The sequence below is a fragment of the Serpula lacrymans genome (genome assembly GCF_000218685.1).
Source record: "Serpula lacrymans var. lacrymans S7.9 unplaced genomic scaffold SERLAscaffold_1, whole genome shotgun sequence".
Lineage (NCBI taxonomy): Eukaryota > Fungi > Basidiomycota > Agaricomycetes > Boletales > Serpulaceae > Serpula > Serpula lacrymans.
The window spans coordinates 2413855-2440863 of record NW_006763290.1 but is presented as its reverse complement, the minus strand read 5'-3'; the positions used below and the strand labels follow the sequence as shown (position 1 = coordinate 2440863).

Below are 27009 nucleotides of genomic sequence, written 5' to 3'. Positions count from 1 at the left end.
GAGCTAATTAAATTGATGAATCTGGCACTAAATTTCTGTATATGGAAGCAATATATTAGGGAAAATGTTTGCTGGGAGGTACCTGACACATTCCGGGCCTTAGCTGAAGGCCCGGTATGGAGTTAAGTTGATGATATTATTGCTCAGATCTGATTGAAGAGCCAAATATTTGCTTGGAATGGATGAATGTGGTATTCAATTAACTGAACTTGAACAGAAAAGAGAAAAAAAGCGCTCATCTTCAAACACACACCTCACTTTTTAACTCGTACCACATTTAATCATGCCTGAAGTACTTTTAATGATGCCCAAATTGGATTACACAATACACATTTGGAAGAGTTATGGGGTGCAAATTCTCTACAATGGGGACAAGTACTTAATGATACCTGCAATGAAGTCAGGGAAAATTTGGGGGAACATGTACTAACCAACATCAAGGAATTAACAGACATAAAAGAGGTATGATAACTTTTAACTGTCAAAGTATATCATCATGTTTGCAATTAAAATTACAGTGGGTCAGGTGTTGGTTGTACAACCACAGTGGTAACAAAGAGCCTGGGAACAAGGTTGCTGAACATGGAAAGTATTTAGGTCTGACCCAAGTGCTCAATATAGTCAAGAAGAAGGAGATAGAGAAAAGGATAAGGGACCTTTACAGAGTAAAGCCAGGGCAGTCAGATTATATTGGTAAACTGCAGAGTGTCCTGAAGGTAATGTTGACTGAGCTCAGTGAGGAGGAGCTGGCTAAATTCAAAGAGAAGCATAAGGAGTGGTATACTGACAGGCCATCAGAAGAAGTGATACCAAAGTGAGTATGATGTCCTTTACTCACCCGAGAAAAATAGTGACTCAAGATCTGCTAAAATGAAGGGTAGGAAAGTAGTGAAGGACTTTCAGGTGCAAGCTAGCTAGGATCTAGGAACATTGAGTTTTGTGCTCACTACCCATAAATATACAAATAGAACCATCTATGTCCTTGTAAGTAGTCTACAGACCCCAGTTCTCAAACTGGGTGTGTTGTTACTGAAACTGATTGCTTTAATTGCAGTCATGAGCAAAATGACAAAGCTGTGTTTGAGCTTTTTAGCAAGGTACAACCCAACTGGCAAAATGTAAAGATATGGGAGGCTTGGGGTAAGTATGTACAAAGTCAATTTAGTAAGTTTCTATCTTAATTAATAAATGTATGTGGTTGATATAGATGGATCTGTGCCAAAGGAGAGCCTACCAGACAAGCATAAAGAAAAGGTCAAGCTTCCACTCAACAATAATGGATATCCCATCCTTGTAGATGAGGATCTGTCACCCCCGGTAACCTTTTCAGACCTACAGGCTACCATCAGGTGTTTCCTGACAACATATTACCAGATTTCCACTGGAAACATGAAGGCTTCAGTACCTTAGACCAGCCTTGCAAAGTGCCTGCACAACTATATTGACTTGTCAAAGGGATACATACCTCCAGGGTACAAGTTCTGGGAACTATCATATATGACAAAGGAGGAGGTCTGAGGTCTGTTGGACCATTGGTACAACTGGCAGAACAATATAAATGCCAAAGTTACCTTCAGGTTCAAATCTAGTCTTCACCTGGTAGCCAATAAAGGAAAGGGTAAAGAGACAGCAGCAATGAAGAGAGTCCTTCCCAGAGCGAGAATGGTTGCACCAAGTAGCAAATCCACCGACAAGGAACAAGAGGAGATTGAGGTGCTTGATAAAATTTTAAGTGATGATGAAAGCAGTGTTGACATGCAGAACCAGCTGTAAAGTGACAAACGGTAGCCTTCTAGGAATCAACAATCAGGCCCAGGCCCTCCAAACTGATGCCCAACCCTGTCCTGGCTCCTTCTATCTCGGGGCAGCAATCTGTAGGTGTAGAAGAAGTGGACAAGGACAGTCCCTGGCATGCTTCTATTACACACAAGTCTCAGAGGAGGTTCCTTTCCAGATTATGTACTGAGGAGGAATACCTGAAGTTGGTGGACACAGTGTACCAACTACCAAAGGACAAGCCCAGCTCCCAGAGTAATGGCCAGCCAGAGGATTACTTGGACTACTGGCTGTCATGGGCCTCATGGGGCTATGCCCACAGCATGATTCCATTGTAAATTCACCAAGGTAATGGAAGCCAAAAAATGTTGAGGTGGCTCCATATGCAGTCTTATTTACATTACCTGGGGTGCTGGGACAACCACACAGGTGTCAAGGGCCATACTGCTATGGCCCTGATATGTTTGGTGGTATGAATGTTGCTCCAGGACCTTCATACAATCTAATTTGCTGACAAGGATGACAACCTGATATGATCATACATTGAGTTTGTCATGGTGGGTGACATTATCCTCCCATTCTACAGGGACATGACCACTGCAATACACAACATGGAATCCACCTTCCCTGAAAAGGCAAGAACACTACCCAGGATGGTGATGAGGGCAATGCAGAGTCCCACCAAGTGTGGACATAAGGAGGTAGATGATGAACCTGGGAACATTGCACAGAGGCAAGGTCAGGTAATAGTCCAGTAAAGCAGCTTCAACAAGGCAAGAACATCAATGTTAGTTTTGGTGATTCTGCACCTTTGTGCTACCCATATATTTCTATTCCTTTCCTTATCTATTCCTCTATCATTCAGTAGTGATTGTGTCCTCTATTATTTCGCCTCTGTGGCTCCTTTGTTTACCTTTGTTTACAAAACTTCGGCCAGTACTGCAGAGTCCAATGCTTCCTATTCTCTAGTTACTCACATTGGACTCTAGGTACTGTATACCTGTCATACTCTCTAATAATAAAGTTACTCACATTAGACTCTAGTTTCCAGTCCCTGATTGCTCTCAGCAAGTGGCTAGACACTTCCTTCAAGCTTTGTTCTTAATAATCAAGGTAGATCAGAAGCTAAAGGTAAAGAAACCCAGGAAGTGTTAAATGTTAGTTTTGGTGATTCTGCACCTAGTTGTGCTATCTATTTTCCCTTCTTTCTAAATCACTTTCCTCTTTATTCTTTTTGCTGTATTGTTCAGTATTCACTGAGTATTCTATAATTTCGCCTTTGTGGCTGATTTTTTTACCTTTGTTTACAAAACTTCGGACTAGTATTGCAGAGTCCAGTATTTCTATTCTTTAGTTACTCATACTGGACTCTGGGTACTGTACACATTCTGTACTCTCTGATAATATAGTTACTCATACTGGACTCTAGTTCTGTCCCTGTTAGCTCTCAGCAAATGGCTAGACACTTCCCAGAAGTTCTCAATTGAATATGATAAAATTGGATATTGACCAGACCAGGGATTGAACCTGGAACCTTCTGGATATATGCCAGCTGCTCTACCAATTGAGCTATATGGCCAAGGTTATACAATGTAGGATCTTAAACATGACATGCAACCACGGACGTCTTACACAGAATAGCTGCTGCATACTGGGCTGGCTTACAAATCAGAGGTATTATCCTATGGAGTATTGGTATGTCAGAGTATATTCTAACATTAAATAATAGGTAGTTACAATCCTCAGGGTCAATCCTCAGGGTACCTCTTGTACAGTAATAAAATAAATGTATATGATGGCCCCATGTTCACAATGCATACCCCAGGATGTGTGTGTTATAATCATCCAGGGTTACATAATCTTAGAACCCATGTTGCCAGGCATCACTCACAAGCAGATCATAGATTACTTGGCTATAGACCATTCCTGGGCAATGTTCCCATGTTTCCGGGCATCACTTACAGATAGCTTATTGATCAGTTGAAGTTAGCAGGCCATGTTGATGGGTCCCTGGGTAGAGTTCTCAGACTTATTCTTATCACATATTATCACACTGAGATCGCAATGTATGTAACCCAAATTTATATGAATCAAATAAGTAATTGTACACTGAGTGGTGAGTGAGGAGAAACTAAGTATATACAAATAAAATCTAGTTGAAAGAAAGAAAGAAAATTTGAGATTTATAATACAAGTCCCTTCAACACTAATCTACTCTAATTATATTCTCCCTCCTTCACTTTCAACTCTACTACCTTATCTTCCAGCTTGCCATAAAGATACCCAATAATCCCCTGTCTTTGCTCCATCCTTGCTACCATTTCTTCTAAGAAAGGAGGAGGACCCCACTGCTGGGCCGGTGACAACCATTGTACATGGCTGGGAACCAGGGACATAAAACTGAAGTCTATGAGGTCCTGGCCATCACTTTGAGGAGTAATGACAATGGGGAGCTTACCTCCCAGGGGTGTATGGGTGGTAAACAGATGAGATGGAACCACTGTGAACAGAAAAAGTTAGTAAGTAATTGAAAAAGAATAAAAAGATACAAATTTACTTTGCAACCACCACCTATTATCAAGGGCCTCCTTCCTCTCAGGAGTCTGTCTCCTGGGATCAAACCAGACAAATGCTTCCACTATATCATCTTCCCAGCTAATCATGGAGGGATCAACTGGCCCTCCCTCATTTTCTCCTCCACCAAACTGTGTGATGACACTAAGAAGGGGATGTGGAAGTTATGCCCGGCTTTATTTCCCTCCTTTATTGCATCTGTTTCACTCACTACTTCCCCCTCAGTATCTCCACACATTGGTCCCTCTTCTAGATAAAGTATCCGCTTTTCCCATAGAAGTACCAGACTTATGAATTAATTTATAATTAAACCTTGATAGGTATACCACATAGTGGGCCTGTCTTTGGTTCAATTCTTGGGCCGTCATAAAATACTCCAGATTTTTATGATTGGTCCAAATTCCAAATTGGTGCCTAGCACCTTCTAAGTAGTGCTGCCAGTGCTCTAGAGCTCTAATGATGGCCAGCATCTCCTTGTCGTAAATTTGATAGTTGTGCTCTGTGGGCAACAAACTATGTAATAAATAGGCACAAGGCCTCCAAAGATTGTCAGGGCATTTGATTAACAAAACAGCCCCAGTAGCAAAATCAAAAGAGTCGGTTTCTAAGCCGGGACTCTTTGTCTAATTTGGGAAATGCTAATATGGGCACTGTTGTAAATGCCTGTTTAAGCTTATCAAAAGCTCCTTGTTTTTTGGCACTTCAGTGCCAGACAATGTCCTTTTTAGTGAGATTGCTCAACGGTTGCACAATCTTGTCATGCTCAGCCTCATCGTCTGACTTTGTAAATATGAATATGTGGTTTTTGTATCTGTAACAAAGTGATACTCAGTCTCTTGTACGAGGACTGAGGTATCCAGAAAGTGTGAATCAACAATTTCTATAGTAGTTAAATGTCTGATAACTAAATAGGAAATTGGCTCTCAGCCACCACTGGAAGTGGTGGTAGAGAGCTATAGTGCATGAGGCTCAAACCTTATTAGCTTGGACAGATATGTAACAACAGAGTAAATCATCAATGTAAATGATGACACAGTTTTCCATATCTCGTTCATCATGCTTTGGAAGGTTGCCAATGAATTGGTCAACCCAAACAACATGACAAGGGGCTTGAAGGATCCTCGGTGGCACATAAATACAGCCTTCCAAGCATCTTCTTCTTTGATGCATACATTATTGTACCCCCATCTGAGATCCATCTTTGTCAAGATCTTGGTGCCAGCCAATTTGTCTACTAGCTGACTGATCAAAGGCAGCGGATACGCATTTTTGACTGTGTACTCATTCAAGTAACAATAGTCCATAATAATATGCATCTTACCATCCTTTTTAGGAATGAAGAATACCAGGGACATCATAGGGCATTTGGAAGGTCTGATGTAACCCTTCCTGAGCTGTTCATCTATGAAACTTGAAACCTCATCTCTTTCTGGAGCAGAGAAGGGAATCATGTGTCCTTTTCTAGGTTTAAATGTGTCCTTCAAATCTATAGCATGGTCCCAAGGCTTAGCCTCTGGGAAGTGCTCTGATTTATGTTTTGAAAAGACTTTCCAGAAGTCATGGTACTCTAGAGGTACCAGCCTCTTAATCTCTTCCTCAGGTTTTACCTTGTCATTGTCATTGTCAATCTTATCTAAAGATCTGAGCTTGGCATAAACGTGACCAGTGTTTATCCTGTCATTAAGCTCAGTTTGATGGGCATGACTCGGCTTACCCAAGTTATCACACTCCTGAGGGCAATGTGATAATGTGACAACCCTTGTCTGCCAGTCGATCTTAGGATTGTGTTTAAATAGCCAGGTCCAGCCTATGATTAAATTAATATTCCCTAGTTGGGTAGCTTCGGCAGTGACTTATTCTCTGTGTCCTTGGTACTCAACAACAAAAGAACATTTGTGCGTAATGTAGCCACCAGCATTAAGTGTACTGTCAACATTATAGACAGGAATAGATATATCTAATTTTACAAGGGGGAGTCCAATTTGCTCCGCCCAGACCTGATTTATGAAGATGCCATTAGCACCTGAATCAAGCAGTGCACTGGTTGGGTGTACTATGCCCCGGGCAAGGTTTTCTACACCAATGTCTAAACAGATCTCCTTTTGGAGTAAATATGTGCACATCAACACACACCTTGGGATTTCTGTGAGAAGTAGCTCCAATGAAGAAGAAACTTGAATGTTAAGAGAAACTTGTTTTTCTATTTTACGATTCTCTATAATTCTTTTATTTTTACCAGAATTAAGCACCCTAGTAGTTGTCTTGCTGGGGCCACGCTCCAAGGGGGATGCTGGTGCAGTGGTAGTGTCATAAATATTTTATACAAGTATACACTTCAGATAACAAATTTAGAAATTTATTTACAAATTGGGGAGCCACCCCCTTTCCTTTATTGCTTGTGCAACACCCCAGAGCAGAGGCCACCTTGTCGTGGTTTACTTCATTGTTAAGAGGAGTGAAGGCACCCAAGAAACCTAAGCTCTGAAGTCTTTTCCCTGAGCTTTCATTTCAGCAGCCTGTTGGTTGTAAAAGAAGGCTCAAATTACGTTGTACAAACAACTGGCCTGAGTATTTCTGAGCTGATTATCTGGCTTTTCTGTTTCTAATTGGCGCGCCTGGCGCCCTTGATTATTTTTTTATTGGGCAGCCTGCACCCTGTTTCTACAGTCTCGGGACATGTGTCCCTCATGGCCGCAATTGTAGCAGTTCCCTTTGAATCTACGCATCTGTCCGCCTTGGACTGCACCAATATCCATAGGGGCTCCCTGCCCTGGTTGCAGCCTGAATAGCTTGAACCCGTGAGAATGATTGTTATCTTGGTTTGATGACCCAGGGCACCTCTGGGAATAGTTGTTTTTAGTGGTGGACCCACCACCAAATTACATAGTGTAGAGCTCCACAGCCCTACCAATCTTGCGGACCTCTTCTGCGGCTTGTGAGAGGTTCTTGTTTCTCATATCCTGCAGATAAAGCTGTTCTGTAATGTGGGAGTTCACATTGTGTTCTAGCAGCTCTACTGTGTGTCCATTACCTAGACCCCCTTGGATGGAGAGGGCCAGGAGCTGGGTTACAAAATCATCTGTCCTCATGTTTCCCTGTTTGAAGGAACAGATTTGCTAGCGCGCCCAGTCATGCTCAGCTTGGGGTTTGAAATATTTTTCGACCTACCCCCTTAAGATTGTCCCAGGTAAGCCAGTGATTAGCAGTGTAGCGCTCCTGGAGTTGTACTTGGGCATATCGACTCACCACAGGTCCTTTTAGTATTGATAGCATAGCTGTTGCTATCTCAAAGTCATCGGTGAATGTGTCCCAGTTCACCTTGATCCAAATCTGGAGCTTGATCCACCATTTGGCAAACCAAGCCCGGTCAGCAACGATCTCGACTTTCTTGTTGAATTTTTGCTCAACTGCTTCAGGGGGGTTTGTCTGAAGCTCACTAAGCTGTGTGATTAATAACAAAATCTGTGCATGCATGTTGTGCAACAGAGTGTTGACATCGGGTTGTGGTTGCGACGACATATCGACTTGTTCTCTATGTAAATGTAAAAAAAAACATAAGTGGGGATCCCAGCTTGCTATCTGCAGACTTACCTCTTCCCAGCTGAGTAACAGGTCTCAATCCCTGACTACCCATACTATAGTATTTAAAAGTATATAAAATGTAAATGTAAGAAACCCTGGTACGAACAGTTGTCAGGGGGTGGTCCGCTTGTAAAGCTGTCAACCCTTCTCCAGACTGGCTCAGGCAAGTGCCCGGCCTGGTCAGAGGAAAGCAAAGAAGAAATTTTTGTATCTAAATCTAATCAACAGTGGTTCCACACCAACTGCTCAAGTACTCCCCTTAACACTGGGGCCGTGTATGGTTTAGTTTGATTCTCTCTAATACCTTGTCCTGGGGAGCTCGCCTGCAGGATTGGGGCACACACTTTGTTTCCGCCGCTAGCAAATGCTCAACACCGTCTGGCACCAAAGTCTTACTGTTCGAAAGACTCCACTTAACCCTGTGGTCCGGGTTTGCACAAAAGTGTGAGAGAGTAACAAGAGCAAGTCCTAATGTAACAACCAAGAGTTTGTATACTCTGGCACACAACTCAGACAAGCTACAGTTGAAGTGAGTGGGAGTGGTTACCCCTTATGATAGGACCAAGTTAGTTGTGGGTAAACAACAGGAGGACTCGCTGAGGAGTCTCCTTGGTCTATTGGGGTTTATATACATCTACAGACTATTTATACATGTGTACTATATAGTTGATGAAGGCAGTGGCTGATGATGTTATAGGGCACAGCCCGTGTGGTCAGCTCCACTGTGTGAGAGACTTGTAGCTAAGAATGAAGAAAAGCAGCATAGCGCGAGAAAGTGGAGATTGAACAAAATGGAAAGTGCCACATAGCACAGTGTGTGAAAACTACGAAAGAAAGTTACAGTGGAGAATGAAATTCAAAGGTCCGAAAATTGTGTATTGTAACAGTTCGATTCCCCTTGAAGGGGGATATCCACCAGTACTTTCAGCAACATTTTGGAGATATTTTTCACAATGATTCATGATTAATGCATGATTGTATGAAAAGTATAATATAGTTTCTACAAACTAACTTACCTTGGTATGGTTTCCTGGAACTATATGAGAGGCTCATATATAGTTTCCACAAACTGTTTGTGTTGGTATAGTTCACATCCTCTGCGTGCTTACATAAGACAAGGTTATGGCTTTAGGGCTTTATTATGCGGCGCTATGCTGGTGCAAAGCGCCGCTATGATAAGGCCAGAGTGTGGGAGTAATAGGTGCCGATTTTTCCTTGTTTGTGTCCATGAAAAACATCGTCTAGTTTCTCTCTGCCCGTGTTTCCACCTGGACTTTGAACATGCCTGCTCTCTTTTGTAGGCTTAGTTGCGTCAACTGCTTCTTCTGCCAAAGTTCAGTGAACCCTTTGCCTACAAATCTGAAGAACTTCCGGTGTCCGCACTGCAACTGCTGGAATCGTTACGATGCGAGTGGTCAGATCATGTCAGATGAGCCTGCAATGCACGACGAGAACCTAAATAAAAGGTCCTTTTCCAGGCGAGGTAACTGTTCTAATATATTTTACCTGCCTGCAATTGACTCACAACGTATGAACAGCCTCTCCCAGCAAGGACCGCCTACCTTCCATATACAACAGAGGGCCATTCTGCCACACGTGTCGAACCAACCAGACGCTCGTCGTACAACTCATGTCAAACTATCTTCCTCCACCCGAAGTGCGTTTATCTTATTTTGCATCTTTTTCTCATTCAACAGGTTTCTCTCCCGTAAATTTTTGGGTCACCTTCGCAGCACCCAGAATACGCGAAACGAGTAGAGTTGCTTCCAGAATATAGGAATTCGCTACATGCCCGCTATCCACCTGTTTGCACCAATTGCCTTCCTATAGTTGAAGACGAGATTAAGCAGAAGGATCACATGGCCCGGATTCAGGCTCTAGGTGGGTGGCTGAAGGAAACTAAAGGCAAAGATAAACGGAGACAGGTATATGAAACTGGCGAGGAAAGAGAAAAACTGAAGATAGAATTTATGGCATGGAAAATACGGGGCTGTCTGTGGGCTATAACGCTGATGTCTACTTGGGTTTCTTACTCTGCTGGTCCGTCCTATCCACTTTAGTTAGATCTCGTGCGACTCTTACCGCTCTTTGATGGTTAGGTATATGGAACTGGCAAATGTCAGCTTTTGTGCAAATGCTGCAACCTGCCCTTCTGGTTTTGACTTTGTTCTCTCTACTATGGACTGTGTGGGATCCGACTTATCATTCACTTCGGAAAGCATATATTCAAGGCCGTGATCTACGTGTGAAAGGAAAGAAACAGTACAATGTGAGCCGTACAGTGAAGATCCCGTAGAAAATTCATTGTAACGTGTTCCTATTAGGTGCTGCAAATACTAGCATGGCTCTCTAGGTCCATCACAGCTCTGCTTCTCACTATCCCATGGTATTACCCGTCTTGGGACTATTTGCATATCACAAGCTATCCATCATCCAGACTTCAACTGTACTGTTCGATATCATTAATATTTGAGTTATCTGTACGTGATGGTTTGACATGTTGTTTCAGTGCTTACCCCATAACATCGACCAGGTATTTTTCGCCTCCTTCGCCGTATTGCATATCCAGAAGCCACCTCCCATCAGACTACTTGATATTTCCAGCCATCAGCCCTCTTTTGCCCGTGCCACCCCGGAATCTATTTTCCGAGACGCTCACTCTCGCTCCCTACACACTTCTGCCGCTGCTGCTTTAAGTGGGCCTGATCTCTTCTCTTCCCTGTCTCTTTCTTCCAAACCAGTGCTCTCGCCAAGTATTAACCCAATATTTGGTCTGCCATCTCTTCTATCTTCTTCTACCAAGCCTATAAATTCGCCCCAAAAGATGGATGACGACGGTGAAGAGGCTGATGCAGACGCAATGGACTGGACTTCTATCAACCCATCTTTCTCTCTACCTATGAAGCCAAAGAAAATAGTCATTCAAGACGAGGACGACGGATCGTGGTTGCGCCCCCAACAATTTTTCCCTCCAGAACATCCTACAGGCCTCGAAACTCTGTTTGCAAATACCAAATTAGTCGACGAAATACCGTTTCAGAAAACTGACGGCTTATCCCTCGCGCCGCGGAAGTGGATCGTGTCGCATGCGCGCGTTTGGTGGTGGGCAGGTTTACTTCCCCTGCTAGTGCCTATCTATCGTTGGTATTGCTATCAAATCTTGTAGTAGTAAAGACCTCGTTCAGACCTATTTACAGAGTTGACCCACTTGTAGTAATTGCTGTCTAACCTATGCACGCATACAATAAAGGCAGCTGACCTCGGGTTCATCCAATCATCCTCGACACAATTACAGGTCATAGCTTAAATACAACAAGACGTGCGTCTACAAGATAATTGTAGTCAATATCTACAAAGGGAGATAAGTGACTGACAATGCACTGAGCTCCTCAAGGGTAAGGGAAACGAGATCGAACTAGTATCACACGCAGGGGAAGAAACAACGTAGTAGCCAAAAAGCTCGGAAAATGCATCATCGTCCAGCGGCAAGTAAATGTATTTATTCCAATAAAAACAAAATAAAAAAGTGAGTAAACTGTATAGTTTAGAAACTTTACGCTACCACGATACAACCAAGACTTCAAACTCAATAGTTCCACTGCCCTCAGCGCTCAGCATTTGTTTCTAATATCTCGCATAAGGATCCTGGGAACTATAACCGGCATGATGAAGGGGGACACCATATTGGTCGTACTCAGGTCTAGCCATGCTTGGGCCATGGGAAAGAGCCTCCTGCATCTGGGGCTGGGGGCTAGGACCACGTACAAGGTCAGCATATCCGCCAGCAGATGCAAGACCACCAGTTCCAGCAGTGAAGTCATGATCGGGAATTGGGTTAAGAGGTGCGACACCATGGCCGTGGTCAGATCCATAACTGCCTCCACCGCCGCGTCCAGCATAGTTAGTCTCGGAGTGTCCAGAGTGGAAGGACGAGGCGTTGGAGTTGCGACGGTGTGCCGGTAAACCACTGTCTGTGGTGGGTTGCCAGTCAATAGGCTGCATGCGGTCTTCAAAATTCGCGGACGGTCTGAATTTCCACTTGCGAATTATGGTCCAGATGATGCCAGCACCGACAATGCAGGCGCCAATGATGATCAAGGCAACTTCCGTGGTATGTGCTATTGTGCCTGATGATGTGGAAGTAGAAGTAGACGAAGCGGTACTTGATGTAGGTGAACCTGTGACAACAACTGTAACACCCGATGACCCATCCCTACTGACCGATTGAGACACAGCTGGCGGCGTGGTTGGTGTCGGGGTTGGTGTGGTAGACGTTTCAGACTCGGAAGCGGTTGTAGGACTGGAAGAGGCTGACGATGGGGAATTTGTGCTAGCAGAAGCAGTGCTACTAGCAGGCGAGAATAGTGAACTGACAAAGCCTCCCAGTGGGTTGTTACTAGTTGCAGAAGCAGAACTCTGATTGTAAAATAAAGTAAAACATGATCAGCACATAAGACAAGAATATATCAGAAAAAGACATACCGATAGGGATATGGAAGCGGTTGTTGAAGCGGAGGGACTACTAGGAGTTGCAGATGATGCCGTGTCTGTAGATTTATCGGTCGAGGGCGCAATGGTGCTTGAAGTAGTTGCTGTTGAGCTCGTCGGAGTCACCGTAGGGGGGTTTGCTCCAGCGTTAACAACACCACTACCATCACCCCCAAAGAGCCCGCCTAAACCTTGTGGGACTGGGGAACGCTTCTTGACAATACGGTTGATCCTAGTATGATCGCGACGCAATGGTGCGGATTGGTCGAGTGTTTTGGCATCTGCAACGACGGTGAATGCGAGAAAGAGTGCAAAAGAGAAAAAGAATGTGAGGCGATGTTTGGCGACGATCATTGCTTCCGTTTTTTCTGTAAAAGCGGGATCAGCGAAGAGGTGAAGACCTAGAAGGGCTGGATTCGTAAAATGGAGACGCGGACGACAGACAAGAATGAAAGGCAAGACAGGAGAAGGAGTGGGGCAGCCGTAAATACGAGAGCAGTGTCGAGGCGGTTGTTAGTACGAACAAGGAAAAATAAGTCAGCCAATAATGAAAGAGAGAAAAGTCAAATGTTGGCACGCACCCTGAATTAACAGTGAAAAAACGAACTTCGCTATGTATCCTTCAACTGAGAGTGAAAAGGGTAAAAATGAACGTGGTCAAAGAAAACGCGAGGCAAAACCAGGGTCAATGCTACTCTTGCTCTAAACAGTTCTGGAACTGCAAAAAAAATTCGGATTATGCAACGTCGCAATGTCCCGAAAATCCCCACATACTATCGTTGGACAATAGGTGCAATTGGTCTGGGGAGAAGTTGAATGACTCACCAGTCGTTGAGCTTGAGACCGTCGGAACTTGACCAGTAGATAGAATTTTTAGTTTTCTAGCTGTCTATGTAGAAGAATAAGCAAGAATTTGAGGCGTTAGGGCAGCGGAACGAAACCGAAACGACGACACACCTTTTGGAATGGTTCTGCCACCTGGCTATCCCGAGTCTAGGTAAAGTGGCTGACACTGTGGGGATCGACTTATATGAGCTCAGCTTATATGCTGAAGATATTGGATATCTGCATTCTGATTGGCTGCTAAAATTGAATATTTTCAGCATATAAGCTGGGCTTATATAAGTCCACAGTGTGACGCGACGTGTCAGTCACTTTACTTAAACTCAGACAACGGGTTTGTTCAACACCAGCGTTACAGCTAATCGTAGCGGCGCCTAGCGCCAATCCCCGACTCTGGGGTAAACACAAACAAATCTTAACACTGTGGGTAGTACTGTCACTGTAATATAGTGATCAAAATCACTGTATTTTAGGAGGCAGATGCACTGTAAATGAGCGAATTGCCAATGAAAATCTCAGTGATATAAATCAATGAAACCGACTATTCCCCATCTGAGCATTAGTGCATTATATTTTGACTTTCAGTGCACTATACACCGACTACTTTTGAAGAATCTCACTGATTAGTAGTATCACAATCACTTGCCAAATACACTGTTTTATTAGCAACTAGTATCAAAATAAGCAGTGTGGTACATAATGTAGTCACAAGCAAGCACAACATGAATATAGCAATATGAACTTGATAAGCAAAAATGAGACCTGGGACCACATTGATGGACAAAGAGCAAAGAGTAGGAATTTGGAATATTAACAGGCTAGTTGAGAAGAATGCGACAACAAAAAAATAAAGGCAAGTCTGAGTGAGAAGGTCTTTCAAATTTTCTTGTGTAGTCGCAATTTGGGTGGAATTATGTCGTCAGCCAATTTAAGCTGAGTGTCGTGAGGTGTTTTTACATAAGATAGTACACATATGTGTGGGACTCACCGCCAATGCACCAGAGAATTTTGAGGGATCAGCGATAGGAGGGCCTGGGATATTGCTTTTCTTTTTTGTGGTTTTGGCTTTTGATGCGAACTTGCAGTCTTGTGAGTTGTGTCATGGACTCGGAGATGAATTCAGACTTACTTTTGGTTTCTTTGTGAGTGGCTCTGCTTTCTAGTTGTGCGTACCACATGTTTGGGTTTGGGTTAGTATATAAATTATAGATTTAGACAATAAGCAACACAGGCACAAACTATTTTTGCTGTTGAACTTCTGTGTGGCCTAGTACTTGTTGTAACCTCGATGTCAGGCTCCTTTGTATGAGATATGAAGCCAGATGACAATCTGTACAATATGTGATGCACTAGAGTAACCTCTGCTTTTTTAACCATCCGAGCCTCAAGAAGCATAAGTAAATAGTATACAGGGCAGGTATGGATAACCTATGTTCACCTTGGGTTTGACCTTTGACAGCTTTGCTGTGTCCGAGCCTTGTGGTGTGGTCCGAGTCTCCATAGTATGACCCAGTGCGTCAGTCTTTCATTTTAAGACATAATGCAAACTTTTACCCACCTTTTCCTTTGTGGCCTCTTCCAAAAAACAGTCCTCAGCAATGTCCTCGAGCTCCTTCCGGCGCATGCTAATAATCTCAGTATGTTCTTTCATCATTATGTCAAACTCGGCCCTGGAGATTTTGTCTAGTTGCTTATCATTCTCTCCTTCATATGGATGAATGTTTTGGCCTGTACAAGCAACAAAGGGAACAAGAAAGTAGTGGGTGAACAGTGAGAGACTGAGTGGCTGAAAGCTGTGAATTAGAGTAGTTTTGAGGTCTATGATCCGCACTAGAACTGATTCAATTATTGAGCTGCCTTTGGCACCATAATTGTGTTAGAAATAGTTGTCAATATGCTGGCAGGATGTCAGTGCGGAAATATATATTTATATTACTTACTAGTCAGACCGTGAATTCATACACACCTGAAGTGTAGGCACAGATGCAAGCTTCTTAAAATCACATCCAAGGCCTACAGCCTCAAGGTTATCCAAGAGGTACTTGTAAACAACATTCCCTACCTGTTTTTTTTGGCTAAGAGTGACCTGTTCGAGTTCATCCCTCATAGCAATGATTTGACAACAAAAAGCATGCCAGTCAACTACCAGCGGCCAGTTTTGATATGTGCACAGACAAATGTGATATTGCTGGTCTTGTGCACGCTTGATATCCCCACAAAGCTCTAGTTTGAGTTGTAGAAACCCAGTAGTATTAGACTTTCTAGTACATTTCAGCTCTCCATACTTGCTAAATTTGTTGACCAGTTCCTGAGGTGGGTTAGCGGGTACAATATACTTGCATCCATCTAGTGGACAGACTATGGGTATTTCAGATACATCTGAAACACCATTACTGACTTGAACAGCATCATCCGAGTCTTTGACTTTTTTTTTTGACACTGTAGTGGCTGTTAAGTCATCAGGAACTCTGACCGAGGACTGAGAGGCAAGATTATTGATACCCAAGTCTTCATCCTCGTTATCTGATTCCTGGTTAGAGATATATAGTGGTAGTCAGTTCTGTTATGGAACACAGGCCTAGAAATGAACTTACTATCACATGGTGACACTTCCATCTGCCAATAACAGGACTCGGAGGTTCATTATCTATTTTCTCAGCCTTACGCTTCTCACCAATAGTATGAGTTTTCTGTTTGGATTTCTGGACTATTGTGGCTGGTTCCTGTGGGATGGCTGCTGAATCAGGTGTAAGGCTAAAACATTAGACAGCTTTACCTTATATGCCATAGGTTTTTGGCTGCCTGCAGGAACCTGCAGACAGGCATCAGCTGACCTGCCACTATTGTATGCTAGCGCACTACTTACCAGAGATCTTTCCTTTCTAGTAATCTCTTCATCCTGGGGCTCATCTTCATCCATACTGTTTCCGTCCTCATTTCTATTAAGGACTTCAGCCAGTCCATCAAGATCATAGCCATTAAACTATAAGGATACCACAAGCAATTGAGTATTCCATTAAAATAAATGATAAAAGCAAAATTTTACCTCATCACCGTTGTCACTAGCAGTGGTCTCAATCTCTTGTTTTTTCAAATATTGGACATGGTTGCATAAGAATCTCCCATTCAGGTCATGCATAAGCCAGTTACTGGGAAACCTCTGTAGATATTTGTATTTTTCTTGAGCCTAATATGGCTTAGTTAGCCAATATCTGAATGCATTTGCAACACATACCAGCGAAAGAACCATGTTGAGGACAAATTGATCTTGATTCTGCAAGGTTGCTGTAATGTCAAGGTACTTCCATGACAGCTGACGTGCAACAGCCTAGAAAAAATGTTTAGATGTATGCATATATGCTGAGACAACCCACTGAAAATGTGTTATACTGCCTTTTTTTCTGGCCTAATTTCATAGCTTCTTGAATGTTGTATCCTTTTGGAAAGGATCTTCCTGGTGAACCTTTTGGTTTGCAAATATACTTGCCTTGTTGAGGATTGCTGTGGCTTCCTTGCTTTCCATGATTTTCTTTACCTATGCCAGTTGATTTTGATATCAGCAATCAAAACAGAGGAAATTGTACTTATGCTGGAGCTGGTGGATTTTATATTTGAGCTCACTGATGTGGGATGCCACAGTGTTGATTTTGCTCGTCTTGTTGGTGATTTTCTTGCTCTTTGGCGCCATTGAATACTGCAAGATGTGAGGTTACAATCAACATCACTTGGAAGGAGGCGACTGAGATTACCTACCACGTGGATATTCCCATGGTTTTAGACTTCTGCGCAATTCATGATTGCTCGACCGCCAGGAATACCATTGCTCATCTGGGTATTGCATCAAGGTAGGAAGTTGGACAGTAACTCCTCTACACTGACCCTCAAGGGTTTGACGACCAAGAAGTCAGGTTTGAGGTCACTGTATAGACAGAATGTAAGTGAAAATTAATCTGGCATCAGTAAATGAATATACCGGTGAACAACACCACATTGATGTAGATACTTGAGACCGTGTACTACTTCGGCAATGTAATTCTTCGTCCATTCCTCGGGTAAAAAGCCCAGTGTCTTTATGAGTGCGGCACAGTCACCACTATTAAGGTACTCCATAACCAAGTATAAGTTTTCCTTGCTTCAAAAAGTGAAGTAGAGCTTTGCAGCAAACGGCAATGCTGATTGCAAAGCTGAGATAGCGTAGGGTCTTGCAGTGAAAATGCATGTTGTTGACTATAACAGTCCTCTGATTCTGCCTTGTAACCACTGTTAGAATACTCGTTAATCTGAGATATAGGTCTAACATCTGGAGGTTGAAAGATAAGAGGTTGACGGACAAGAGATGTGTTTGAACCCAAGCACTGAGGTTGCCTATATGAGCCTTGTTTCAGCAAATCAAACTCAGGCCCTTTCAAGCATCCTTGACGGGTCAACCCATAGACACTGGCAGCAACACCACTAAAATGAAGCGCTGTTGCTGCAGCCCAAGTTGTTACAGATGGCTTACCAAAGGAGTCAGGGACCAACACTATACCAAAGCAGACCCTATGGAAGCATTGGAATCAGATGATGGTAGCAACAGTTCAAGTCTCGGTTCCGATATGAAGCTGTCGACATCATTATACAAGCTGAAGGATACTGTAGAAGAAGAGAATGAACTTGAAGATGGTGCAGAAGGAGGTGATGGGCTGAAAGAAACCACAGGAGAAGGGGACATATTGGAGGAGAACTACAATGTATTAAATGATCTCAAGTTTAATGAAGATGACAACAATATGAACCTGCATCTTACACTTGAGGAAATGGAAAACCAGTTACGCTCATGGCTTGGTCCTGAGATTGATGAGGAGCTATACAATATTCGCAAGTAGATCCTCTCTGTCTCATCTATAAAATAGCTGATAGCTCATAGGAAATAAAATCACTACTGAGGAAGATCGAGATAATGCTCGAGCCTTCAAACTCAAGATGATGTCTAATATGCCACAATAAGTTTTTGATCAAATGTGATACTCTTTTCACCACAAGATGTCTATCAATTCTGACTGGATTATTCTTCACCGCATTGCCCTGCTTTCAGGCGTTCAACCTCTGGATATTCACTGCTGTATTAACTCCTGTATTGCCTACACAAAGAAGTATGTTTATAACACAGACTGCCCACGCTGCCTTGAACCGCGGTATACTGCTTCACAGAAACCCCGTCGTATCTTCTTATACATCCCATTAATTCCCCGCCTCCAAGCCATCTTTCAACATGAGGACTCGGTGCAAACACATTCATATAGGTATCAATACCAGCACAAACCTGGTAAAATCTGCAATGTCTTTGATTGTGCATGGTATCAAACATTGCAACAGCAGAATGTAGTTATTGATGGTGTGGAATGACCGCACAAATATTCTGATGGCAAATATGACATTTTATTGGCACTGTCGGTTAACAGCTACTTGTTAATCAAGCGCCATCATGGTGGGCCATCTGCAACCCCAGTTCTCTTTCAGAACCTCAACATACATTGCCAAAAACATACACATCTAGACAACCTTATTTGTGTTGGTGTTATACCTGGCCCTCATTAATCTAAGGAACTTGATACATTCCTCACACCTCTGGACGATGAACTAGCCTTGTTGGCAGATGGTGTAGGAACCTTCAATGCGCTCACAAAGGGATATTTTGACCTCCATGCTGACATTATTTTTGAGAACGGAGACATTATTGCCATTGAAAAATTGCTCAATATCAAAGGACATAATGCTGTTTTTCCATGTCACTCATGCAACATCCAGGGTGTTCGTAATATTACTGGGAAGGGTACAGTCTATTATAGTGCACTTGGCACTCCAGATGTTGAACACCAAACTCCTTATTCTGTGAATCCCCAAAATCTTCCCTTGCACACACACACAATGAATTCCTAGCTACCTTCAAAATGTTAGATGCAGCACTTTCCAAGGCACAAAGAGAAGGTATTTCCAAGCAATCTGGTATTTGTGGCCATCCTGCATTGCAACGTGTCAGCTCTCTTGACTATGCTAACACATTCCCTTGGGAGTGGATGCATCTGTTTCTCGAGAACGTGGTGCCAACTCTAGTGAACATGTATGTGGTCAGGCCATTTCAAAGGCCTTGACACTGGATGTGAAGACTATGAGATCCCACCTCAAATATGGGACCAAATAGGTGAAGAGATAGCCAATGCCATTGAGGACATCCCAGCATCCTTTGACCGAGTCCTTGGAAATATAGCAGAGGATCATTCAACATTTACAGCTGAACCTTGGGGGTTCTGGTATATGTACATGGCTCCAATCCTACTGAAGGGCCATTTCCAGAAAGAGAAGTATTACACGCACATTATCCGACCTCATGAAGTTGATGGTGCGGTTTGAGATTAGTGAAAAAGAGGTTGATCTGCTGGAAGTGGGACTTATTGAGTGGGTAGAGCATTACAAAAAGTCAGTTGACCACCCAATTATATATGCATAGACTGACGGTACATAGGTACTACTACCAATATGAAGAGAACCAATTACCTGTCTGTACACTCCCCATCCATAGTCTGTTGCACATTGCAGCAGGCATTCGTTTCTGCAGCCCTGTCTGGACAAGTTGGACATTCTATATGGAGCGGTACTGTGGCTACCTACAAGCTGGTTTACACTCACGCCGTTTCCCTTGGAGTAACCTCAATAAACGAGTTCTGCATGCAGTGTATCTAAGTCAACTGAAGCTAAAATATAATCTAGATGATGAACTGAAGGATTTCCACTCTAGTCAGCGCAACTATAGTATACTGAAGCAAAATGAGAAAATATATCCAGATTGTAAGTGTTATATCTATGTTTACCTGGTATTCCAATGCCAAATTTGCTGTTCAAGATCCAAACCATATCATGTGTAGCCCTTACCGTATGGAATATAAGCCCAATAGTGATACTAGACGCAGGATCAGCATATACATCTGCACACTCATTGGTGGTCAAATTGATCAGATATTGCTTTGCTTACCTGGAGTAATGCCCCTTTGGGGAAAACTACGCATTGCTGCTGGTGGTGATGTTGTTCAAAGTGCTTTTGCAATGAAAAAGAGCAACACATTATCACAACGTGATAATTCTTTTGTGCGGGTACGCGACATGGTTATTTTATTTTATTTCAACCAAACTGACTACATTTGCGTCAAGTATGAGATCTCTTACACTGTACAAGAACACAGGAATACCACTGTCACTGCCACTCATTATGGCCATCTCGAACAAATACTTGTCTGCCAGCTTGGAAATGATGATTTTTGGAAGGATCTATCTGGTTGTGGACTTCTATTGGCAGTCATCACACCATGTAAAACTGAGGGTAAAGATGCAGCTTTAGAAGTTGCTGTGTATGGTGGAGTAGCAGCTGCCATTGCCACGGACATTTGTAACATCAAAGCTGTTGTCGGACGAGTGAAGACAAGAGGAAGATGGGGAATTATAGACCGAACAAGTGGTCTTGCTTCTGTCGCTTTCACACACCAGGACACAGAGGGAGTGGAATCTGAGTTTTATGACTCCGGACCAGGTTCCAATGATAACTTTATGCAATAGATTGCCTCAAAACTCTTTGATAAAAATTCAGTGATTGATCAGAATGATTAATTGACTTTAGCACTTTGTACATCATTGACTTATTGTAATATACAATGAACATCAGTGATCAGTGTTAACACTGAATATTAGTGATGGTGGTTTTAGTGATGCGGTCACTGGGCTTAGATCAGTCAGTGATGAACTAGCTGGCTTTCAGTGACCTTACTTCCCACAGTGTTAAGGCAATGCTAAAACTCTGTGCATGAAAACTGTTGTGCCGGCTTCATTTTCAAGAGCATATACAGGTTTGTGTATTGATACTGATAGAAGATGATATGATGTTACCAAAAAACACCCATTTCCCTTAGGCTGGTACAAAGATTCACACCATTATTATGAAGTATAGTCTAACATCTCCCAACCAAGGCCTAGGTCTTCTTAGTGGGCGATCTGTCTTCAGGAAACATTTTATAACCAGAATCTTTGTGTGCAACACTACTGCATTGTTGTCCATACAGTATATTAAGACCAGGACAGATTACAGTTTAAAGTGATGGTGAAATAAATGTATTTTTGGTCAAGTTGCATATTTGTCACAGTAACAGTTTGTCATATATGAGCTCTTTATATATAATGCTGGTCAAAAAACTAATGACTTAGCTGAAAGCAGGCAGTAGTAATAGTATACAAGCACTGGAAGTGGCATATGGGAATATTGTTGGTATAGTTGAAATGCAAGTTGCACCAGTGCAAACTTGAAGTTCGAAGTTGGGGAAGGTGGCAGAACCTTAATATTGTTATTTTGCTTTATTTATTTACTAATTGGCATTATTTTGTTTTTCTGGCAAACTGTATGCACATCAGAATGTAGACAGGTGTCCAAATTAACGTGACAGCTTCCTCCATACTGTCTTTTACCATCAGTTCAGATGGAGGGGGGCTGTTTGGACATTTCTGAAAACCACTGTCATTTTACCTCTCAACAACTTAACCCATGTATTTTTACCACTTACTCTATCTTTCCTAGCACAAAATCCTGAATTATTGAGTGAGCTCCTTCTATGTGCGTGACTTTCAAGAAAGTAACACTCTACTAAGATACTGCAACCTCAATTTCAAAAAGTTCAGGTGCACCACACTCAAAATCATGTTCAACCACTGATAGTGCCAAGCGGAGCTCCAGCTTGGCTTGTGTGACCTCTGTGACATCTGAATAGCCTCTCATCCAAACTGACAGTTAACAACAGTACAGCTAAATGGATATTGATAAACCACCATGTGAGAACACACATACAGGAAGAAAAAACAGAGTGTGAATAATTTTACAGTGCTGGCCACCAGCATATGACTCTGTCAGAGTCTAACCACATCAGTTTAGCCTTTTTTAAGATTGAGTCTAATATTCCAACTCAAATCAACTCAGTGGAAAGTCAGTCAAACTCCTATGCATGTAATTTTTCAAAATATTGGTCTATCATTATGAATTTAGCTGTAAATGGAGTTGGGGAACAGTGTGAGTCCTAAATAATGAATAGTGGTGGAGATCAAATACAAACTATGTTAGTTTTGGTGATTCTGCACCTTTGTGCTACCTATATATTTTCATTCCTTTCTCTATCTATTCTTCTATCATTCACTATTGATTGTGTTCTCTATTATTTCGACTTTGTGGCTGCTTTTTTTACCTTTGTTTACAAAACTTCGGACAGTACTGCAGAGTCCAATGCTTCCTATTCTCTAGTTACTCACATTGGACTCTAGTTCCAGTCCCTGATTGCTCTCAGCAAGTGGCTAGACACTTCCTTCAAGCTTTGTTTTTAATAGGTTATGAGCCCTGTGCTCTAGCCATCTTCCTGACCTCATATCTCACCATCCAAGCGTCCTACTGCTTATCCATCATAACCATCGTCTTCTGGGACTCTTATTATCTCATCCATCACCTCAGATTACTCTGATCTCATCTTGATCTCCAACAACAACTCCTTGTTGCAAGTTACCCCCATTTTGGACGCTTTTTTGGTCTTATCTGCACCATATCTCGCCCAATCCTTATCTGATTGTCCTCATACTTCTACCATCGTCTTCTACGGCCTAAATAACCCTAGGAGACCTGTCAGAGCGGTTGGATTTCAGCTGGATCTTTCTGTGAGCCTTCATCATTATTTGAGCACCTTTTGGCCCCCTATTCCATATCTCCACATCCTGTGCTCGGATCTTGGCCCTATTTGAGCCATCTACTACCATATACTATCGCACTCTACACCCTCAATTTGGGGGCAATCCATCCACTCCATAACCCTCTGTGAAGTTTGCATTTTTGGCACTTTCACCGATATTGGACCCCTATTGCATATCTCCACTTCCTGTGCTTCACTTCTTGTGATATTTGGGCCATCTATTGCTCTCTATAAATGTTCCCTATACCTCTGATTTGGTGGCAATCCATCCATCTTATCTGTCTCTGCATCAATTTCGACTTTTTGCCCTATTTTTCGCTTTTTGCCCTATTTTTCGCTTTTTGGCATATCTGGTGTGTGCATAAAGCTCCAATCTTCTCTACTCTGTCCATTATCAGATAGAACAAGCCTATAGACTGTGAAGCTTGCCTGCATTGCCTCAGTTTGCTGTTGCCTAGAGCCTCTCTCAGTCTGCGGTGTTTGGGGAGCTTAAGTCACTTTGTTGACTCATATACAAGCCCTATTAACCAACACTGTCTCGAGGCAATTTCTCTGTTAATATCAGTGTGGAATTGAAAGGGGAACACAGGCGTAACCCTGTAGCAGCACTAGGAAGCCTTAGCACCCTCCTGGATTGCTTTTGGATGCTTTTTGGACCCTATTTGGACCTATCCTTGCGCTTTCTGACCCTCTCCATATCCTCTCTCTACCGCCTCACCATCTTATCTGCTCGCCTCCTACTGTTGCCCATTGTCTTTGCCACTATTCCATCGCCTATAGCCGTCTCCTACATCATTTATCATTGCTCTATTGTCTTATACAACACCCATCATGTCTGACTCTGATCCCAAGTTCCATCCCTTGTCTGGCACTAACTACCCCCAGTGGAGTGGTGAAATGCAAGCTTGGTTGATGACCAAGGGACTGTGGAGGCTCGTCTCTGGCGCTGAAAAGTGTCCTGGGACTGACACTGAAGCAATAGAGAAATGGGAGTTGAGAGCTGAAAAGGCTGCTGGTGCATTATACCTCAATGTCACCAAAGAGCAGCACATCCATCTTGATGGCATCATTGATGATCCTGTCAAGATCTGGGAGAAACTGGCAATTGTGCACGTCTCTAAGAAGCCTGGGACAAGATTTAATGCCTATGACGACTTCTTCTCTATCAGAAAGAAGGAGGACGAGTCCCTGCAGTCTCTCATGACCAGAATTGACGAAGGCATGCATCAGATTCAAAATCTCCGTCCTACTGGCTTCTCATTGTCTGAATTGGATGATGAACTGACATGCATGGTCACGATTAGGGAGCTTCCTGATCAATATGCCCACTTCACTTCGTCTCTCCTGCTTCTGGGCACCTTGGACAAGACTCAGCTCAGGGATGCTTTCCTTGCTGAAGAGGTCAATCACTGTTGTTGTGCTGAAGTCAATTCTGCCTTGCATTCTTCGTCTACCACTGCCAATAGCACCTGCACCCATCCTAACTGCCATCATTGCAACCAATCCACCACCTCTACTCGCGTTCAGTGTGATTTCTGTGGTTTACTTGGTCATACCCAAGTCAAATGTCACAGATACATTGCTAGTCGCCAACAGGCAGTGGAGGGTGCTAAGAATTGCTACAAGTGTGGCAATAAGGCTCAGGCAGGCTCCAGCAACTCTCAGAATACCTCTCAGCAGCCCAAATCTTCGCCCAACAATGCCAATTCATCTACTGTGGTCACTGAATCAGCTGGAAATGCAAGTCTTCGTTCCATTCATCCCTCTGATCCTCATTGCCCTCTCCAACTTGATGCTGACATTGATTGGAATGCAGACACAGGCACTACTTCTCATATGACACCTCATCGTCATTGGGTGCACCACTATACCCCATATTGTGTGCCAATCAAGCTGGCTGATCACACTGTTGTCTATTCAGCTGGTGTTGGTACTGTGGTGTTTAATCCTGTGATGAATGGCAAAGTGGCTAGGGCTGTGGAATTCTCTAGAGTGCTCCATGTACCAGATCTTCGGAATAATCTCCTCTCAGTCTTGTATTTAACTCGTCAAAGTGGTTTCAATGTCACTATTTCATCTCATTCCATGTCCTTTATGCATGACAACACTCTCCTGTTCACTGCAACTATCAATGACAACAATGCAGCATTCCTTGATGGATCTACTGCTGCTTGTGTTGAATTGGGACATTTTACTGCGACTATACCACTTGATTTGATGCTCTGGCATCGCAGATTGGCTCACCACCATCATGCTGATGTCAAGAGACTGATACAGAGAGATCTGGTCACTGGGCTTACACTGGAATCCAAGGCTACTCCTGATCCTGTCTGTGAACCGTGCTTGTCTGGCAAGATGCATGCCAATCCATTCCCCTCATCTGATACTCGCTCTGCTCATCCTTTGGACCTCATCCATTCTGATGTACACCAAGTCTCTTCCCCCACATTCTCTGGTTATCGCTACTGGGTCACCTTCATTGACAATCACAGTCGATTCCGTGTTGTTGTGCCTCTCAAGGCCAAGTCAGATGTCTTTGATGCTTTCAAGAGATTCAAGGCTTATGCTGAGACTCAATTGGAGCGTAAAATCAAGGCTCTGCGCGATGACAAAGGGGGAGAGTACATGTCCAAGGAATTTGAGCAATTCACAGATGACCATGGGATTGTCAGACAGCATACCACCAGGAATTGTCCTCAGCAGAATGGTGTGGCAGAGCGAGCAAACAGACTTCTGACTGAGCGTATCACTGCCATGTTATCAGAGTCTGGATTGCCTAATAGCTTTTGGGGTGAATGTCTGTCCGCTTTGGTGCATGTCTGGAACAGGTGTCCCACTGATGCAGTGGCCCATGCCACTCCCTTTGAGCTGTGGTATGGACGCAAGCCTGACATGTCTCACCTTCGCGTTTGGGGCTGCACTGCCTATGTGCATGTACAAAAGGACAAGAGGGGCGTCTTTGGCTCTCATATGCAGAAATGTGTGTTCATTGGTTACCCTGAGGGGTACAAGGGATGGAAATTCTACAATCCTACCACCAAGCGCACTGTTATCTCTGAGAGAGCTGATTTTGATGAGCGCTACTTCCCTGGCTTGAAGAGGTCTTCTGACAATGTGCCACCTCCAGCTCCACCTCCTACTCCACCTGCGCTATCCATGCCATTGGGCCTGATTGAGGATGTGCCTGCACCAGGTCCAGGGGGAGATATGGGCCCACCAGCTGCGCTTCAGCAGCCTCAGCCATTGCCTGACAATGGGCCTCATTTGGACCTTGATCCAGAACCTCCTGTAAATCAGCCTCCTGTACTCCCAGACCAACCTCTTCATCGTTCACCATCTCCTGATATGCCTCTTGCTCTCAGACGTCCTGTTAGGGCTAAGAAACCACCTGGAGAGTGGTGGGTTCAACACAGAGAACCCACTCCTGCCATTGACAGTGACAGTGATTCTGAGGCAGATGGTGATCAAATAGCCCACTTTGGTGATTCTGCTGAACCTAGGTCGTTTGCAGATGCTATGAGGCGCCCAGATGCTAACAAGTGGAGAGAGGCAGCCATGGAAGAGCTCCAAGCTCATGAGCGCAATGGTACTTGGTCACTAGTGGAACTACCTCCTGGAGTCAAGGCAATTGGTGGCAAGTGGGTCTTCAAGATCAAGCGCAACTCAGATGGCACTGTTGAGCGCTACAAGGCCAGATATGTGGCCAAAGGTTATAACCAGCGTCCTGGCTTTGATTTCCTCGAAATATTTGCACCCACTGTCCGTATATCGTCCATCAGAGTTGTCCTTGCCATTGCAGCCATCCACAACCTCCATTTGCGCTCCATTGACATTTCCCATGCATTCCTCAATGGAGTCATGGATGTCAAGGTCTACATGCACCAGCCAGAGGGATTCCATCAGGGTCCTCGCAATCTTGTTTGCCAGTTGGGACAGGCCATCTATGGACAAGCAGGAGGCAGATGTGAACCAGAGATGCACACTGTGCTTGAAAAACTCG

General features: G+C 43.4%; 7 protein-coding genes across 7 annotated transcripts; 5 read left to right on the top strand and 2 right to left on the bottom strand.

The window, feature by feature from the left end:
- Positions 1-283: 283 nt before the first annotated feature.
- On the top strand, positions 284-1518 carry SERLADRAFT_404668 (uncharacterized protein; the record flags this gene model as incomplete). Its single annotated transcript, XM_007312363.1, has 5 exons — positions 284-375; positions 548-814; positions 1055-1140; positions 1208-1401; positions 1456-1518. The coding sequence occupies 5 exons, from the start codon at positions 284-286 to the stop codon at positions 1516-1518; spliced, it is 702 nt and encodes a 233-aa protein (XP_007312425.1).
- A 2474-nt stretch (positions 1519-3992) lies between these two features.
- Positions 3993-4439, bottom strand: SERLADRAFT_404667 (uncharacterized protein; the record flags this gene model as incomplete). The annotated part of the gene is made up of 2 exons (XM_007312362.1): positions 3993-4276; positions 4334-4439. 2 exons carry the CDS (start codon positions 4437-4439, stop codon positions 3993-3995), a joined length of 390 nt encoding a protein of 129 aa, XP_007312424.1.
- A 4706-nt stretch (positions 4440-9145) lies between these two features.
- On the top strand, positions 9146-11243 carry SERLADRAFT_454848 (uncharacterized protein; the record flags this gene model as incomplete). The annotated part of the gene is given in 7 exon segments (XM_007312361.1): positions 9146-9415; positions 9471-9589; positions 9666-9972; positions 10032-10201; positions 10257-10412; positions 10466-10781; positions 10797-11243. 7 exon segments carry the CDS (start codon positions 9214-9216, stop codon positions 11096-11098), a joined length of 1572 nt encoding a protein of 523 aa, XP_007312423.1.
- A 2896-nt stretch (positions 11244-14139) lies between these two features.
- SERLADRAFT_404664 (uncharacterized protein) lies at positions 14140-17373 on the bottom strand (the record flags this gene model as incomplete). The annotated part of the gene is made up of 17 exons (XM_007312360.1): positions 14140-14196; positions 14252-14341; positions 14393-14422; positions 14702-14758; positions 14822-15049; positions 15230-15349; positions 15410-15598; positions 15662-15793; positions 15858-15986; positions 16040-16075; positions 16130-16246; positions 16310-16423; positions 16499-16591; positions 16638-16798; positions 16885-16957; positions 17143-17182; positions 17237-17373. The coding sequence occupies 17 exons, from the start codon at positions 17371-17373 to the stop codon at positions 14140-14142; spliced, it is 1803 nt and encodes a 600-aa protein (XP_007312422.1).
- Positions 17374-17720: 347 nt separating this feature from the next.
- Positions 17721-18128, top strand: SERLADRAFT_404663 (uncharacterized protein; the record flags this gene model as incomplete). The annotated part of the gene is made up of 1 exon (XM_007312359.1): positions 17721-18128. One exon carries the CDS (start codon positions 17721-17723, stop codon positions 18126-18128), a length of 408 nt encoding a protein of 135 aa, XP_007312421.1.
- A 1065-nt stretch (positions 18129-19193) lies between these two features.
- Positions 19194-20958, top strand: SERLADRAFT_412356 (uncharacterized protein; the record flags this gene model as incomplete). The annotated part of the gene is made up of 5 exons (XM_007312358.1): positions 19194-19363; positions 19597-19719; positions 19766-20088; positions 20279-20391; positions 20449-20958. 5 exons carry the CDS (start codon positions 19194-19196, stop codon positions 20848-20850), a joined length of 1131 nt encoding a protein of 376 aa, XP_007312420.1.
- A 3341-nt stretch (positions 20959-24299) lies between these two features.
- SERLADRAFT_344855 (uncharacterized protein) lies at positions 24300-24965 on the top strand (the record flags this gene model as incomplete). Its single annotated transcript, XM_007312357.1, has 1 exon — positions 24300-24965. A coding segment is annotated over one exon (666 nt), but the record flags the coding sequence as incomplete, so codon positions are not given.
- Positions 24966-27009: the final 2044 nt, after the last annotated feature.